This window comes from Biomphalaria glabrata, chromosome 1 (assembly GCF_947242115.1).
Source record: "Biomphalaria glabrata chromosome 1, xgBioGlab47.1, whole genome shotgun sequence".
Lineage (NCBI taxonomy): Eukaryota > Metazoa > Mollusca > Gastropoda > Planorbidae > Biomphalaria > Biomphalaria glabrata.
Window position 1 is genome coordinate 57,997,588 of NC_074711.1, and position 17,672 is coordinate 58,015,259.

Sequence of the window (17,672 nt, forward strand, 5' to 3'; positions counted from 1 at the left end):
GGACTTATTGTCTAGATGGTGTGTTTGTCTGACCTGTTTATGGAGAGGGAGCAGTTTGAGTTCATGCAGGACATCCTCCTGGACCTATTGAAGGGTCATCCTGTGGAAGATGAACTTATAACTCAGTACCTGACTGTTGGAATGTGTAAAGCAACAGCTGTAGTTGGCACAGTGAGTACATCTCATTATTTCAAACACTGAGATTCCAGTAAGACTAAATCCGCTAAGTAGAGACTAGATAAACTAAATCAAGTCTAGGTTGTATGCAATGTCTTGGAGATTAGCCAGTATTAAATATCCTAGCCAATCAGGACTGTGATAAAAAACTATGTTAATGAATCCTTTCTCTTCTTATCTGGGTTTTTTTTTTATTTCTGGAAATTGGTTTCTTCAAAAATAAATAAAATAGAAATAAAATGTTTATATTTTTTAAAATATAAGTATGACTTGTTCCACCAAAGTTTGTCTGTCTCCCCAGGAAGCACTAGTCAATGATAGAGTTGTGAAGCTGGTAGATGCTGGCCTGAAGAGCACTCACTTACCCACCAAAATTTCAGCTCTGCATGGCTCACTGTACCTCCTTGAAGGTGGGATCACAGATCTGAACACCAGTCTCTTACCAATACTGACAGATTTTTTATCCAAACATTTAGCCATTGTGATATCTCAGTAAGTTGATGTCATTTGTATACATGTAATTTGTACTTATGCTCAAACCAAGCTGAATCTAGCTCTTCTAAATAGGATCTGTGATAAATTCTAAACTCATACTTTGTGTCCCAACTTTGTTTTGTATCATGAGGTCAGCATTTGACTACGTTCTGTCAGTTGGGTTTTATTTCATGGGAGACAGTTTTTTTTCCCCATTGCAGCACCTTATGTTGTTGAAGAGACCAATCCTAGAAGCACAGGTCACACTGGCTGCCCTTGAAACAATATGCTCTACTACAGTTGTATTTTTGACATCCTGTGAAGTGATCTATCCTATGCATATTTCTCTAAGCTGTGGATAATTCTAATTTAATTAATATGTCCCAGATAATAAACATATATATATAATGAAAACTGATATGTGAAGAAGCTTGCATTCATCCACAGAGGAAGGGATATTCTTCAGACCTTTAGTTTGTTGTCATATATAATATGTAACGCCAGCACATAGGCCCCTTCACTGAAAACACTGTAAATGGCCTGACCCCTTGGTTCTCTCATGATTTCTCCAATTATTCTCAAGATATGTTATAGATAATCATTTCCATATCATGAACAGATCTGTATATTATTCTAACATGCTGATTAAAGTGTAGTAGTTGACTATTGTTATTGTCTCCCTTTATATATAGTTCGTCCATCGTGGTTCGATGATGACCACCTTGTCATCCAGGGGGCTGAGGGCTTTGCAATGGGGTTTTATGCCTCCTCATGTGGCTGGTGAGACCTATGTGAGCCCGGAATGTTCAGCCGCACACTGGGCAGGTTATTCCAGCTGGAGCTAGTGTCGTTTGCCTTGATTTTCTTTTCTGGTGTTTTTCTTCTGCCAGCGTTGTTCTTTTTTCCTCAGCAACCTGTGCGCCAGTTTTCACAGCGCGACGCCATGATGCTCTGTCATGTGCCTCTGTCTCCTAGGTGCCTGGGTCTATGCTGAACGCCTTCAGAGAAGCTTTGAGGGTGTCCCTGAAGCGCTTTCTTTGACCACCTTGCGAGCGCTTTCCTTCGCTTAGTTGGCCATACAAGAGTCGTTTAGGGATGCGGTGGTCTTCCATTCTGTAGACGTGACCTGCCCATTGCAGCTGGGACTGCATCAGGATTGTGTGGATGCGTTGCAGACACGCTCTTCGAAGGACTTCTGTATCTGGTATTTTGTCTTGCCATTTGACATTTAGTATTTTTCTCAGACATGTCATGTGGAAGTGGTTCAGTTTCTTTGCATGTTTACTGTACACTGTCCATGTTTCTGAGGAATAGAGCAATGTAGGGAGGATGACGGCTCTATAGACCCCTAGCTTTGTGTTTGTGGTGATACCACGTCTGTTCCAGACATTTTTAGACAGTCTGCCATAGGATGCACTGGCCTTGGCGATACACAGGTCGATTTCACTATCGATTTTTCCATTTCTGGAGAGTGTGCTGCCAAGATATGTGAATTTGTCCACTGCGTTTATATCCTGTCCATTTATAGTGATGCTTGGATCCGAGTAGGCTTTCCCAGGAGCAGGTAGATATAAGACTTCAGTCTTGTTCGTATTGATGGTAAGGCCAAAGTCTGAGCATACTCTTGAGAAGTCACTGACCTATGCTCTGCAGATCATTTTCAGAGCAGGCATTTAGGGCACAGTCGTCAGCAAATAGCAAGTCTCTGATTACTGCTGCATTTGTTTTTGATTTTGCTTTAAGCCGCCTTGGGTTGAATAGGCCACCATCAAATCTGTATGATATATTTATCCCGTTGTTTTCTCTATTTGTGAATGCATCTGTCAGCATAGCGGAGAACATGATGCTGAACAGTGTAGGTGCTAGGACACAGCCTTGTTTTACCCCGTTTGATACTTCAAAGGGCTCCTATGGTTCTCCACTTTCTTGGACATGAGCCTTCATGCCATCATGAAATAGTCTCACTGTGGTTATGAATTTTTGTGGACAGCCATACTTTGACATGATCTTCCAGAGTCCTTCTCTGCTAACAGTGTTGAATGCCTTTGTTAAGTCGACATATATTGAGAACAGGTCAGCATTTTGTTCTTGGCATTTTTCCTGGAGCTGCCTTGCTGCAAATATCATATCAATGGTTCCACGCTCTTTTCTGAAGCTGCACTGGCTTTCTGGTAGTAGACCATATTCTATGTGTTGCATGAGCCGATTTAGTAGGATGCGTGCAAGGATTTTCCCAGCAATAGAGAGAAGAGATATTCCTCTGTGGTTGTCGCAGATCTGGCGGTTTCGTTTTCGCTTGTATAAATGAACAATTTTGGCATCTTTAAAGTCTTGTGGTATTGACTCTTTTTCCCACATAATTAAGAAGAGCTTATGAAGTCTTTCAATCAGGGCTAATCCACCTTTTTTGTAGACCTCTGCTGGAATGGAGTCAGCTCTTGGGGCTTTTCCGCTTGCAAGCTGTTGAATGGCAAGATCGGTTTCCTTTAGCGTAGGGGGGGTCATCCATTTTTTCATTTATTGGTACTTGCTGTAGCCTGTCTATGGCTGCTTCATTTAGGATGGAAGGTGTATTGAGAACCTTTTCAAAGTGCTCTGCCCAGCGTTTTAGGATTTCTTCCTTATCTGTCAATAGGATTGTCCCATCAGCATTTAATAGAGGGGATGAGCCTGACTCTGTGGGTCCATAGATTTCGTTTATGGCATGGTAGAAGTTCTTCATATCGTGCTTGTCAGCAAATTCCTGTATTGTTTCCACTTTCTTGCTAAGCCAGGTATCTTGCATTTGGCGTAACTGATTTTGCACATTTTTGCGGATGTTAGTGAATGCATTTTTAGTGGACTGGGAGTTTGGGTTGTTCAGATACAATTTTTGGAGCTTGTGCTTTTCGTCTAATAGTTTTCTGATCTCAGTACTGTTTTCATCAAACCAGTCCTGATGCTTTCTCTCCATAGGACCGAGTATGTTTAATGCTGTGCTATAGATAGCATTCCCAGCTTTTATCTACATTTGATTCAGTTAGAAGGGTGGCAGTTCTCTATCGCATCTGCAAGCGACTGTTCAGTTTTGTCATCTGCTAAGCTGGCCGTGTTTAGCCTTTTTAGGGGTTTAGATTTTGTGGACGTCTCTTTGGTTGAATACGAATGTTACGTTTTGTAATGATGAGGCGGTGGTCTGTTCCACACTCTGCACCACAGCCAGATTTGGTGACACGAATGTCCTGACGGTCAGATTGTCTGGTGATGACGTAATCTATGAGGTGCCAGTGTCTTGAGCGGGGATGCATCCAGGAAGTTCGCTTTCTCATTGGAAGACTGAATATTGTGTTCGATATGAGCAGCTTGTGTTCAGCACAGGTCTGGAGTAGTAATAATCCGTTGCTGTTGCATTGACCTATCCCGAATTTGCCTAAGACTCCTTTCCAGATGTGATGGTCAGAGCCGACTCTTGCGTTGAAGTCACCGAGAATGAGTAGCTTTTCTGTTTCTGGAATATCAAGTAAGGTGGAGTTTAGTTCTTCGTTGAACTTTGCTATGACATCATCTGGGTTGGTCATGGTGGGTGCGTAACAGCTAACAATGGAAATATGTTTCTTTCCGTTTTGTAAAGGCAGCTTTAGAGTCATGAGCCTATCACTAATTCCTTTGGGAGGCCCGACTAGTTTGGATACTATAGATGTTTTTATGGCAAAGCCGACTCCAGATTCATGTCGTACTTCAGTGCTTCAGAAGAAAGTATACCCAGATTCTCTTTCCCAGAGTTCACCTTTATCTGCAAGCCGAGTCTCGCTTAGTGCTGCTATGTCTATGTTGTATCTGTGGAGCTCCCTGGCTACTAGTGCAGTTCGTCTTTGTGGTCTATCAGATGTGTCGTTGTCAAGTAGTGTGCGCACATTCCATGCGCCTATGGTAAGAGGAACTATCCTCGTCTTTTTCTTTGAATTTCAACCGCTTGAGTAGGGTTCCCGCCAACTGCGGTAGGCTGGCTAGGATAGTTTTGAGCAGGCAATTTTTGGGGCACCTTTTCTAGCCCTGTCCTCAAGCTATGTAGGTGAGCAGTGCACTCCTAAATAGTGCTGCTCAGACACTCAGGGGGCTGCCGGACTCCACTGCTGCTCTGTGTCAGTGGTGAACGACCATATGGCCTGAGCCACCTGTGTGCAGGGTTGCAGCTACGGCTTCCAGTGTGCCCACACCTACCGCTTCACTGCTTGCCTGTTGCCACAGGACTTTGGTTTGGTTGTGTTTGGGGGGGGGGGGGGATGACAAGTGACTTGCACTGGAATTTGGATTGAAGTGAGGAGGATTCGCGCAACACTTCACTCTCTCACCCTAAAGCCCGTCCTTTTCCGGAAGCAAGATTTGGTCAAGATGTCCGGGGACAAGTTTGGGTGCAGTGGATGACCAGAGACTTTCTGTGTGTCTTGTCCTGCTTTTGAGTACTCCACAGCACTGTGCTGGTACTTGCCTTTCTGTTCGATTAGTCTAGTTTTGTGATGTTACGCACAGGCCGCCAAGTCACATGCTAGGTTTCACAGAACCTCAATGTACTGAGTGCCATGGACATGTCAGATACCCTCTACCTGGTTTAGCCGGCCAGTCAAAGCCGTTTCTGGGGTGTGGCCGCTGCGCATGCTACAGCTTCTGGGAGCCACAGGTGAGAGTTGGGTACCGAGTGGGAACCAAGAGTGAGTCAAGCTACCCTCAAAAAGAAGGTACGACTGCCTGTCCACTAGAGGTGCTACCCCTCCTAGATACCCCATACACTCCCTTTATAAAGATGACAGCTTAGAACCATCTTGTAATTCTTATGTTTTGTTTTGTTTTGTATTTTTTAGATTTGTAAAAAAAATCCATTTTGAATCAGATTTGTTTTGTTTTCTTTCAGATCTTGTATTATAAGTCAACAGTTTGTCATCACTATGTGGGCAGTGGCTTTTTATATTATTGAAAACTTTAACAATGAAATTAAAGACACAGACTTTGTGTCTAAAACTCTTCAGGTAAAGATCCAGGCTTGTTGGTGGAAGTAAAAATCAAATTGTAAAATTAAGTTAGTTTAGATAAATACATAATTGTAGGCCAAATTTTATTTCGTTTAAGTTGCAGTTATGTACCAATAGATAGAGAGAAACATATTTGCTTAGATATTTGTATTACTAATTAGGTCAAAAACATCATGGTTTTGTTAGGAGTATATTCACTAACAAATGTTTTCTGTTGAAAGGACAAGATTTGTCACTCACGTATTATGATTTGCTCTTTATATGCACAGTGTTTGATTTGTAAGTTATAGCTCTGAATAATAGTGGACCTTCCCCACCTCTAGGTGCTTTTTGACGGAGGTCTGGATTGCACTACACCAGACGGAGGTCCTTGTCTCACTACATTCTAATACTAGATATAAATCCATCATGAAGTGTTTTTTTTCTGGATCTGGTGAATGTGATATCGTGAAGGGGCCTGGATCCAGGATGTGATGATTCCACAGGGCATACCCAGGGCACAGTCCACTTTAAGCTTTCTACTGCAGAAAAGTTCCATTTGGAGAGCTCTATGGATGGCTGAGAATGGACCATTGGCCAACCCCACCTTGTCCCATGGATATTCCGGTTACAGTCTTCAGACCTAGATGTTTCCTTTTATGTCAGTATTGGAGAAAATTGCCAATACCGAAAACTCCATTAAAATGCGGGGACTATATATTTATATATTTAAAAAAAGCCTGAGGAAACACCCAGCCTACACTAAATGCCAAGGAATTTAACGAAAAATCCATATGGGCTCAGACGTCGCCTCGTAAAAGGTCTGCGCATGGCAGTTTCTTCCAGGACTGCCTGTGATAAGTCAGCTACTGGAAATAAAAAACAGACTAGCAGCAAACACCTAAACCTTTTGCAACTCAGCATCTTAGGCCTACAAAACAAGACAACAGAACTCCAACACATACTCAAGAAGCATGATATACACATAGCGCTACTGCAAGAAACACTACTGCCCAAGAAAAAAATAAACATCACAGGCTACACACAGTACAGATGCCTTTGCACCAAATCCAGGGAATTATGACCCTCATAAGAAACGTCACACAAGCCACAGTAAAACAAACACAGAACAATACAGACATCGACGCGCAGGAAATACTTCTTTGGAGAGGAGGAACAAAGTACACCATCAAAAATTACTATTGCCCACCATCATCAACAGCAGAAATAGACATACAACTACCACACTACACAAGGACAATAATAGCTGGCGACTTCAATGCACACACACCTTCCCTAGGCTACCCACACTACAACAAGCATGGCAAAGAAATAGAGGATGTAACAAATGCCTCTAACCTACAACTTCTGCAAAAACAAAACTTCATCTCCAACTTTCCTACACAGAGCACACAACACAACTAGCAGACCTGACCTAATGTCTCTACAGACATTACCGACTCTTCTAAAATAACAGTACTTGAAGACATAGGTAGTGACCACAGGCCTATACTCCTCAATATTGGAACGCCAGGTAGATACCAATCAAGCAAAACAACTAGATGGAACTATAAAAAAGCTAACTGGGCAGTTTTTTCACAAGAAACAGACACAAGACTATCAAGCATAATGGAGACAGACGTCAATTCAACCTACACAACTATAGTCTCCAACATCTTACAAGCAGCAAAAAAACACATCCCTCGAGGCCAAGTTAAGAAATACAAACCTTTTTGGACACCTGAATGAGATAAATTAGTAAAAGAAAGAAACATGGCCAGGAAGACTATAGAAAAAAACCCTACTAGAGAGAACAAGACAACGTACAACAAATTGACAGGGCTTATAAGATACAAAATTAAAACAGAAAAAAAGAAAAAGTGGACCACAACATGCAAACAACTAGATCTAAACAAGGATGGTCGAAAGACTTAGACCCTTCTGCACCGGCTAGCAGGAAAGAAACAAATAACAAACCCCCAACCTATAAAAGGCACTGACGACATAATAACACAAAACCTTAAAAAGGCTGAAACCTTCAATAAATATTTTGCCAGCATTAACAAGTCAAAGCCAAGAAAACAACTGGACCAGGCCTTCAGTAATATCTTAAAGAAAGAAGAAAAAGCTCCAACAGTCAACTGTCAGATCTTTGACACTCCGTTCACTCTACATGAGCTCAATACTGCCCTAAAAAGCCTCAAGTCAAGAAAATCCTCTGGACCCGATAAAATAACAAATGAAATGATTCAGGGACTAGGACCACAGGCCCAAAACTGTATACTTAACTTTATCAACCATACATCTCTAGTAAAAAAAGTTTGGAAGAAGAACTACCACAAGGTTCAGCCCTTAGCTGCACTCTCTTTCTAATCTTCATGAACGACCTCCCGGACCTCATTTCGGTCAATAAGGCACTTTATGCAGATGACCTTTTAATTTGGACTACAGAGAAATATCCAGTGCTGACTAGATCCAAACTAAATAGAGCCCTCACAACTATCTCCACATATTCAAAATTATGGAAGATGGAAATAAACAAAGAAAAGTCAGTTTATTCAATCTTTAGCCACAGCAACAAAACAGCAAAAAGAAACTACATCCTAAAAATAGACTCTCAGCCAATAAATAAAGAAGAAAATCCAACATATCTTGGTGTAAAACTAGACCAAAGACTGTCTCTAAAACACTTTATGGCAGATTTAAAAGACAAGGCATCACAAAGATTAAACATAATAAAACACCTAGCAGGAACATCCTGGGGAGCTGAAAAGAAAACCTTAAGACAGTTATACACTGGATATGTCAGATCTGTAATGGATAAGTGTCTCTCCATGCAAGTAGCTGCCAACAAAACAATCATCATTAGATACAATCCAAAACCAAGCCTTGCGTCTAATTAGTGGAGGTATGAGAACTACTCCCACAGCAGCCTGTGAAATAGACTCCAATATTGAACCTCTTAAGTTAAGGCGCAACAGAGCAGCATTAGGAGCTATTGAGAGATACAGAAGGTTGGAGGACGATCATCCAAATAAATTACTAACACAGAGAAATAGGAAAAACAACCAAAAAAAGCAAAGGACTCTGATCCAACTTACTGACGAACTAGCCCTAAAACACCACCTACCCAATAACAGAGAAAAAATTACCAGGTTTTCAAACATTACATCCGGACTAAACTACAAACAACCAACCATTAAAACACATTTACTAAATAACACCTTAACAAAAGAATCTAATCCACTGGAGCTCAAAGTAGGCACGCTTGAAACAATCGAAAGCTATAAAAAAACAGCTATCCATATTTATACAGACGGATTGGCTTTCAAAGCTACCATCAATGCTGGTCTTGGTGCCTTCCTGGTCTTCCCTAAAAATAAACACTTTGAGATAAGCGCACCCTGTGGCGATTACTGCTCAAACTTCCAAGCCGAAATTGAGGCAATTACCATAGCACTCCAGACAGTGGAAAACAAAATATATGAAGGAGTGCAACCACCATCAGATATTGTTGTCTTTACAGACTCCCAATCTACTCTGCAAGCACTTAACAGCAGCACCTCAAACAGACCAAGAGAGTTGACAACACTCATTGTGATAATCTATCAGATGATATCAAAATTAAATATCAATAATCAATATCACACTACAGTGGATCCCTGGACACATTGGCAGGACAGGACACACACCACTATTAAATTACCACCTGAACAAAATAAACTCCACACAACTACCCCTTTGCAGACACTGCGCCCACCCCTTTGAAACCGTAAACCATATCCTCTTTGAATGCCCCTCCCTAATCCACCTTAGGCAGACCCTACTTTCACTACAGCCCAACAAAAACCAACACCCTGTACGGCAGTGCTGAACAACTGAAGAAAACAGCACACTTTTTTTCCTTGGCACAGTCTGCAAAAGAGCTCACAGCTCAGCAGCAATAAAGCTGGCTAGAAGAAGAAGAAGAATAGCTCTGATTTCCTCTGAATGGTTTTTTTTTTCTTCTTCTTACTGATACAAAAATGTTTGTTGATTTTTGTGGTAGAAGACATTTCAATGTTTGTTGTCTTGTATTTAGCTAGTTGTTCAGACCGCCTCTGGCAATGAAGAGAATGTGTCGACTTCTGTCTTCTTGACCGTCATGAAAGGTACTGAGAGACTTTTGTTGACTGACGTCTTGTCACAGAGTGATACAGAACTGATCATCAAACTCAGCATGGACAGGTATGCCACTACTGTCTGAAGGACTAAGATTCTACGTTTTTATTGGTTGATTTATTATATTTTCACTTTCATTTAAAGTGTGCATATATGTTTAAAATCATTTTGTGAAAACATAAACTTTTTATATTCATTCTAGTTAATATTTGTTCTTTAAATTGCCTTTGGAAAATAATTAATCTGTAACAATTTGGAATAACAAATTAAGTTGAAAAATAAATGTGAAGTTGATAAACTGTCAACTATCAAGTATGAATCATTTGAAAAGAAAGTTTTGATTATAAACAAAAGTTACAAACAAGTTATTCCAGGCAAATGTAACTTCCTGTTTACTATACAAGATGTTTTCAAACTTGAAATATTGTTTGTGTGTGTCTCTGTTTCAAATTATGATTATCTATTCCATGGGATTTGAACAGGCTGTGTCTCCCTAACCCTCAGAGGGCTCTAGCAGCATTAGGTCTAATGTTCACCTGCATGTATTCAGGTCAGTGAACACAATGCTTATAGTTCTTATTGTCAAAAAATTCTCATTGTACTTCAGATGAGTTTGATCAGCCATGGGACTAAACATTTAGCAAAATGATTTTTGAAAAATTGAGTAAAAAATGTTTGTTGTATGAACTAATTAGCAGCATCTAATTAATTAAAGAAAGAGTTTTGAATTATTTCTGCAATAGCCTGTAGATTTCATTGAAAAAAAAGTTAAAATTCAAGCTGATGAAAATGATAAAAAAACAACTTATAAACATATATCGTTAGAAGTTAGATATTTGCAGTAATTTTTATTTTCTTACGGATGTTTATTTTTACTTAAAATATTTTCTTTAAATGTTTGCTGTTCAAAGTATTATATTAATAATAAATACAAAAATTAAAATTATTATTTTTTTAATAGTTTATAAAACAAATGCATCTTTTAGGTAAATCTATGGATCAGTACAGTCCTCGACCTAGAGAGGAACAAGTTTTTGTAGATAGCGGCTTTCAGTTGTTACATCAGGATCCTGACTCACTTATACTGGCCATGGAGAGAGTAACAGTATTGTTTGATAGGTATGTGTGAGTGGAGTCCACACTTTTGATATTTTATAAATGTAATGAGTCTCCTTATCATTACATCAGTTTTATGTCTATTTACACCAGGATCAAGAAAGGCTATCCATATGAAGCCAGGGTTATCACAAGACTGCTACCTGCTTTCTTGGCAGATTTTTTCCCAGCTCAGGACATAATGAACAAAGTAATTGGAGAGTTCTTGTCAGCCCACCAGCCCTACCCCTACCTGATAGCCAAAGTGGTATTCCAGGTTTGTCTACTAAACTACTTATAATATATCAGTGTTTGGTCCAATACTCACCTCGTAATAGTAGGCTAATGCTTAGGTTATTTTAAATTAACTACTTTCTTATAATATGTTTGGTCTAATACTCACCTCATGATAGCAGGCTAAGCTTAGGTTATTTTAAATAGTATTTTTATAATGGATTTTTGTCATTCCAATGAAAGGTATAATTAATGTCATGCCAACTAAAAGTGGACATATAATATTTTAGTTCTTATTTAAACCTGTCATATTACATAAAGTTGATTATGTGGTCATTTCATCTGTGAATGTCATATAATTAGAACAGAAATAAAAACAATATTAAAAAAAAACAACAATGTTTGATATATAAAGTTGTTTAAGAATAAAAAATTTACCCTAAACAGTCTTATAATACAAAGTAACCTTAATATATTCTCTCCATGTTCTACTCCTATTGCCAGGTATTTGCGACCCTCCACCAGCAGCAACAACAAGGACTGGTCAAGGAGTGGGTCATGCTCAGCTTGTCTAACTTCACCCAGCGCTCACCTCTGGCCATGGCCATGTGGAGCCTAACTTTGTTCTTTATTAGTGCATCTACCAACGTCTGGCTCAGGTCACTGTATCCTTTATTTGGAACTGCACACTTGTATTATATTGAACTGTGATTTCTGTAACTTTTTGAACTCTGAAGCTCAATATTACTTTTCTTAAGAAATTCATGATCTAGAAGAATTAAATATATTTGGGATTTAATGCTATCAATGGTTAAGTTTTTACTTCTTATTTTCAACTGTTGCTAGTAACCAAAATATACAGTTATAAGTTAAGGTTGACTGTATCTTCACAAAATCTTACCTCTTTGATTGAATTCTTAAACAAATATGATTAAAACTATTATACACCTTGGCACATTTTTTGTTTCTTTGCCTAATTAAAAGTTCTTGCCAGAGTTTTATTTTTATTTTATAGATTTTTAAGTGACAGTGTTATATTTCAATTGAAAAACTTGTAAAAGATGTAGATGCTAGATCTATGTAGCAATTGAAAAAGGGGGCAGGGTAAAAAAAATGTATGGCTAGTGAAATAACGTGGCTTACTGACTTGAGTAAGTTATTTTCTTATTGGATAATTCAACACTGGACATACATGTAGACAAAAAGGCAAAATGAAACACATGATTGTCCCATCAGCTATTCATCAACTAGTTTATTATTAAAAGTCCATCCTCCTCCTAGATTTATACATACTAGTAAGAGACATCCATTCTGTTTCTGTCAATATCCTAACATTCTTGGTAGTCATGGTTTCAGATGATTTTTATCTAGGTTTTAGTTTGATAATTTGTTTTTAGTGAAGTTATTTTAATTTTGTCCAAAAGTTTCCACATCTCCCACTAACAACTTTTAAAATTAAGGTAGGAAGGAGATTTAAACCAATACTGCAAGACACAGCCTCTCTAACCATCACACAGCCTCTCTAACTATCACACAGCCTCTCTAACTATCACACAGCCTCTCTAACTATCACACAGTCTCTCTAACTATCACACAGCCTCTCTAACTATCACACAGCCTCTCCAATGGAATGCATTATTTGCATAAAGATGAAAAAGTTTAGATGAAAATAAACATTTGTAGATAATATTAGGACTAAAATAAATAAAAAAAATATTTGGTTTTTAAATTATGAACTTCATAGCATTGCATTTCATTTGGTTTCTGAAAAGTAAAATACAAATAAATAATGTTACATCAAAGAATTCATACAAGGAAGGGAGATAATGTATAAACTGTTATATAATGGCAAGTGAGCCATAGGAATCTTTGTTTCAGTAAACTTTACTGTTTGGGCAATCTACTGACCCAATTGGTGCTGCCATAGGTACAATAAAACTATTTCAGATGGTCACCATTACTCATTAATGTAGAAAGTGACAATCATAGTGTATTTTAAATATATAATACTTTGGCAATAATGTTATATAATGTATTTTTTGTTTTACTATGTTATTGTCTTTGACTAGTTTTAGCTTTCCTCATGTGATTGGGCGAATGGGCTACATGGAAACAGCGGACAGAAGTCTCTTCTGTATGTGTGCCCTGGACTTCTATCGTCAGCTGGTGGAGGAGAGTCACAAGAGAGCCTTTGTTTCCACATTCCTAACAATTGCTGCACCAGATTCCCCATACTCAGACCTTGTACAGTGCATATCTAGCATTTGAAGCAACTGACCAGTGGTCAAGATGATGTGACCATTTCTTTCTGCAGCAGATTAGTATCAAGGGATATTAGTAGATTCTTTGTTGGCCGACACCATTCCAGAAAAGGACCCACTGATGGCACCACTGTCGGTTTGATCAAAGCAGCTGTAACGGTTTGACTGAAGCAGCTCAATGAAAATGTTAGCCATGTGCTGGTTCAGCCATATTTGTTTGTTTGTTCTGTCATTGTATCTAGATGTACACTATATTTTCATTGTCAGTTCACACCAACAGTTTATTGACAATATTAATTTTATCTCAGCAAAAACATTTGTTGTGCAAATATCCAATCCAGGGTTGGTGCTGGAATGAAGGGATGGGAAAGGGGGGGGCCCACACAAATACTTGTTAAGACTTCACAGCACACTCACAAAGATGATGTGAACCATATACAACTTTTGCTCAGTTCTATTTGCCGAATGTTATGTTTAATGTGATGACAACAGTCAAGAGCTTATTCATGATTTGGATGGTTAGGCTTTGTGTTCTACTATTCAGCTAGTCATTGATTTGTTAGAAGCTTTTTTTTTTTTTTGTGTGTACATTATTTCCAATGTATCAGAGCAATAACCCAGGACATTCACTCCAGAAATAGGTTGGTAGCTAGAGGAAATCTAAAGTACCGGTATGAAATTTTCATCATTGTTGAGGGTTCTTGTCCAGAGCTTTTGAAAGAGCCTTCACTCACATGGAGATTGATGATGATGAGCATTATTTGAAGAATTGACCGAATTAAATGAAAATGTGATGGTTTTAGAAAGTCTAAGAACTAAAATTAATTTTGGCTGTTGTTTTTTTTTCATGCATTTTATCCTTTCTACTTTTGAATTCTCTTGTTTTATTGAACTGTTTGAAACTTTGTGCACATTGTCGTCTGCTTGAACTTGAACCAGTTGATTTGACACAGGAAGCAAAACGAATGAGAGTAAGGAATATGCAGTTCTTATTTTTCTTGCTGTGTAACGCTTTTGGTTCTGCCAATACATGTTACTTTATTATGGTTTCTTTAACTATGAAATGGTTCCATCACTTTGTTACGGGGTGTTTGATGGATTCAGTCTAGAATGTTTCATACTTACAAGACTTCTTCTGGATGTTGTAGATGTATTATTTTATGAAATAAATTTACATGTCAGTTATTACTTTTTATTATTAGTTGTTGATTTCTTTAAATCACTAGTGCTTGCCTTTGTAAATAAGAAGGCATTTTTTTTTTCCAGGGAAAGGAAACTCATGGTAAAAAATTGAATCATGTCCCATTAGTCTTCAATCCTGAGAGATAGAAACCTGTGAGTAAGTTTTCTGTTCAAGTTTATCCCAGCGTTTCTTAAACTGTGTGCTGGTTTGGTTGGGGGGGGGGGGGGGGGCGACGTCCTAACAAAAGGGGTGTGGTGAAAGACCCGTCAATTTATTTTTGATGGAAAAAATATTTTGATCGTAGTTTCAAATCCACGTTAAAATATGAACCAAGTAAAAGGAAACCTATCTCCCATGTTTTGACAATCAAAATATTTTAAGCAGACATTGATTAATCTTCATGTGAACTGTTTTCGTTAGTCATTTCATGATCTGCAGAAGCATTCTGGGATAGCTTTAATTTGCATTTAGTGATATTATAGATCAGGGTTTCCAGCACTTTTTGTCAGAAATACTTCACGAATTAGTATATTTAATATTTAGCGGAACACTTGACTTATTCTCTGGAAACAGCTGGATGGCAGGGTAATGTGACAAAGTCTGTACAGAACTTTCTGACAGACTATCAGGACGCTCGAATCAAGTCTAGCATCAAAGTATCCTTTAAATACAGTATTACTGTAAAAAAGTAAAGTTCCCCTTTCAGACTTTGCGATCTATAGGGCCGATGATGTAAAGACCATCTGTTGCTGTGTCAAACGGATAACTAGGGTGTCATTGGGCGAGCACAACGACCTTTACATTTTCTCCAACTAATGTCAGGTACCCATTATAGCTGGGTGGACTCAGAGGCGCCATAAAGATTCCGGAATTAAAAATCCCAGTCTTCACCAAGATTCGAACGCTGGGCCCTTCGGTTCAGGAGTGTATCTTTGACAAGTAAACTAGTGACACAGAACTGATAAGTAGATGTATGATTGAATAACTGAACCTCATCCTCTTTAAACCAAACTACTTCACTCAACTTTTTCAACAAATTCTCAGGAGCGAGCTGAGACTCAACGCGGGCATGTTGGTATACGACATGAATGAAGAAATGACATATTACTCTCTCTCCAAGTGTTGAAGCTCACCTGATGAAATATCATGCAGACGTTTGCAACGTGAATATATTCTTACTTCATTCTCTCTTGTCTATCTACTTCCATAACTCTCTTTGCCCAATATCGTAGGACTTGGAGCTGCAGGCTCCGTCCGGCGTATCAGGCGGCAAGCTGTCTCCATAAAAACTATTTTTTACCTCTTCCCAGCTGGTGTCCACTCGAGACCAATCCTGATGAAAGGCCTAAACACTGACCTGCAACGTCACAACTTGTGGGCAGTTTAGACCTATAGCTCGTTGCCAAGTCAGGCGTCTGTACGACATTTTCATGCATAGAATTAACGTTTTAAACCAGGCATCGATCTCGTGGTCTGTCTTTAAAGTTGATCCGATAATCTTGACCCCGGGTCATTATTCTACACCGTTGTCTTGATAATCACATGTTATTTCTTTCTGTTCTGCCAAGGCTCTCTCGATCAAGTTCTCAATTAAGGTTCTTTTTACCCCGCTATTTCCAAGCCTTCTGCATCTCTGACCACGCCGCCCCAATCTTAGAACGCCACGTAACAAACCAAGTCATCCATGATACATTTAGCGGGAGAGAGAGAAGAACAAAAAATCTGTTGCAGACGAGAAGTAAAAAAAGGTAACAGAAGCTACGTGTTCCAAGATAGCCGTTGACCTGGAAGAAAGGACAGGAAGGATAAAACCGATCCTCATTACGCTCTCCTTTGAGTGCCTTGATTGTGTGCTTGTGTGTGGGCAGCTAAGATGTCGACTTTTGGAAAGATTCTACCGACAGATTACAAGATTCTCTACCAATAGTTTATATCTAATCACGACCCAAACACGACCTTTTAATAATGTTACTATGTAATTTTAAGAATCATTACGTGTGAATCAAATGTAACTAAAGTGAGTAACATGCTGAAATACGAGACGACTATATAACACAAGATAATAAAGGGAGTTTGTTTTGCTAAAAAACTCGTAGGCGGCCTTCGGGCCAGTCGTAGCCTACTGAAACAATTCAATACACAAATTCATATATCAATTACATACAAGTGGCATATTTACGTGAACTCTTCTTGATTTGCAAATGTTTCTACACTGGCTGCATTTAATGAACATACTTAAAACATTTGTTTTTGTTAGAGTCTTATTGGATTATGTTTAAAAATTCGCTAATTTGACAATTAATGGCGTGTAGTTAAACTGCAAATGGTCCAGAAGGTGAAATGAACAATGTGTATGGTTGAATTATTCTATACACACAAACGAGTACATAAAATTTCCTTTCACAGACAACTGGTTGATTCAGGTCCTAATCAGATATTTTATTACTAGAAAAAAATCATTCTCAAATGATCCGAAAGGCTGACTGGTCGTGAGTATGAATTTCATCCCAATGATCCTGAGTTCAAATCATGCACGTAGCCATTGTACGCCTGGAGGACTGGGCGATGGTGTTTGATTGTGAAGGAACGTCTGTAACGTAAAGATTCAAGCTCCACAATCTTCACTAAACAAGTATGGTGGGAAGGATACATTTAGTGAAAGGGCCAAACTTGACAGTGCACCGGCCTTAAAACAAAAAAGCCAGTTGACCTTTACCCCGAAATAGCCGCCAAAAAGAGCACATTTAAATAATAAATGTGGACACTTCACCTTTTCTGCTGGCATCCTTTGCTGAAATTCGGGATCTATATCTTCTCCTCAACCTATTTTGCGAGTCCTTTAAAAAGTCCTTAGTAATTCATGCGCGGCTGCAGTCTTTTTTTTTTGTTTTTTTCTGTTACGAAAATCAAAGACAGATAAGCATCAAGACATTTATTGTTCTATGCTATACCCACCACACACATAAATAACAATAGAGAAAACTTCGTAAAAGTAAGCTACATGTCTTATGTTGACCTAATTCCTACGTTTTTCAATCATTGGGGTTTAAATTCGATACAATGAACTTCAGACTAGACGCTATGCATCTATCAGGACACACT

The 17,672-nt window shown here is 38.7% G+C and overlaps 1 protein-coding gene across 1 annotated transcript in view; it reads left to right on the top strand.

Moving 5' to 3' along the window:
• The window catches only part of LOC106058028 (huntingtin-like), a 44,443-nt gene extending 29,863 nt beyond the window's left edge, over positions 1-14,580 (top strand). The window contains exons 55-63 of the mRNA XM_056004337.1: positions 16-171; positions 479-669; positions 5,540-5,654; positions 9,718-9,863; positions 10,280-10,347; positions 10,784-10,916; positions 11,007-11,169; positions 11,631-11,791; positions 13,202-14,580. Of these exons, the coding sequence (XP_055860312.1) occupies positions 16-171; positions 479-669; positions 5,540-5,654; positions 9,718-9,863; positions 10,280-10,347; positions 10,784-10,916; positions 11,007-11,169; positions 11,631-11,791; positions 13,202-13,394 (1,326 nt within the window). The 3' untranslated portion in view covers positions 13,395-14,580. The remainder of the gene's footprint in view (positions 1-15; positions 172-478; positions 670-5,539; positions 5,655-9,717; positions 9,864-10,279; positions 10,348-10,783; positions 10,917-11,006; positions 11,170-11,630; positions 11,792-13,201) is intronic.
• The last annotated feature ends 3,092 nt before the right edge of the window (positions 14,581-17,672 follow it).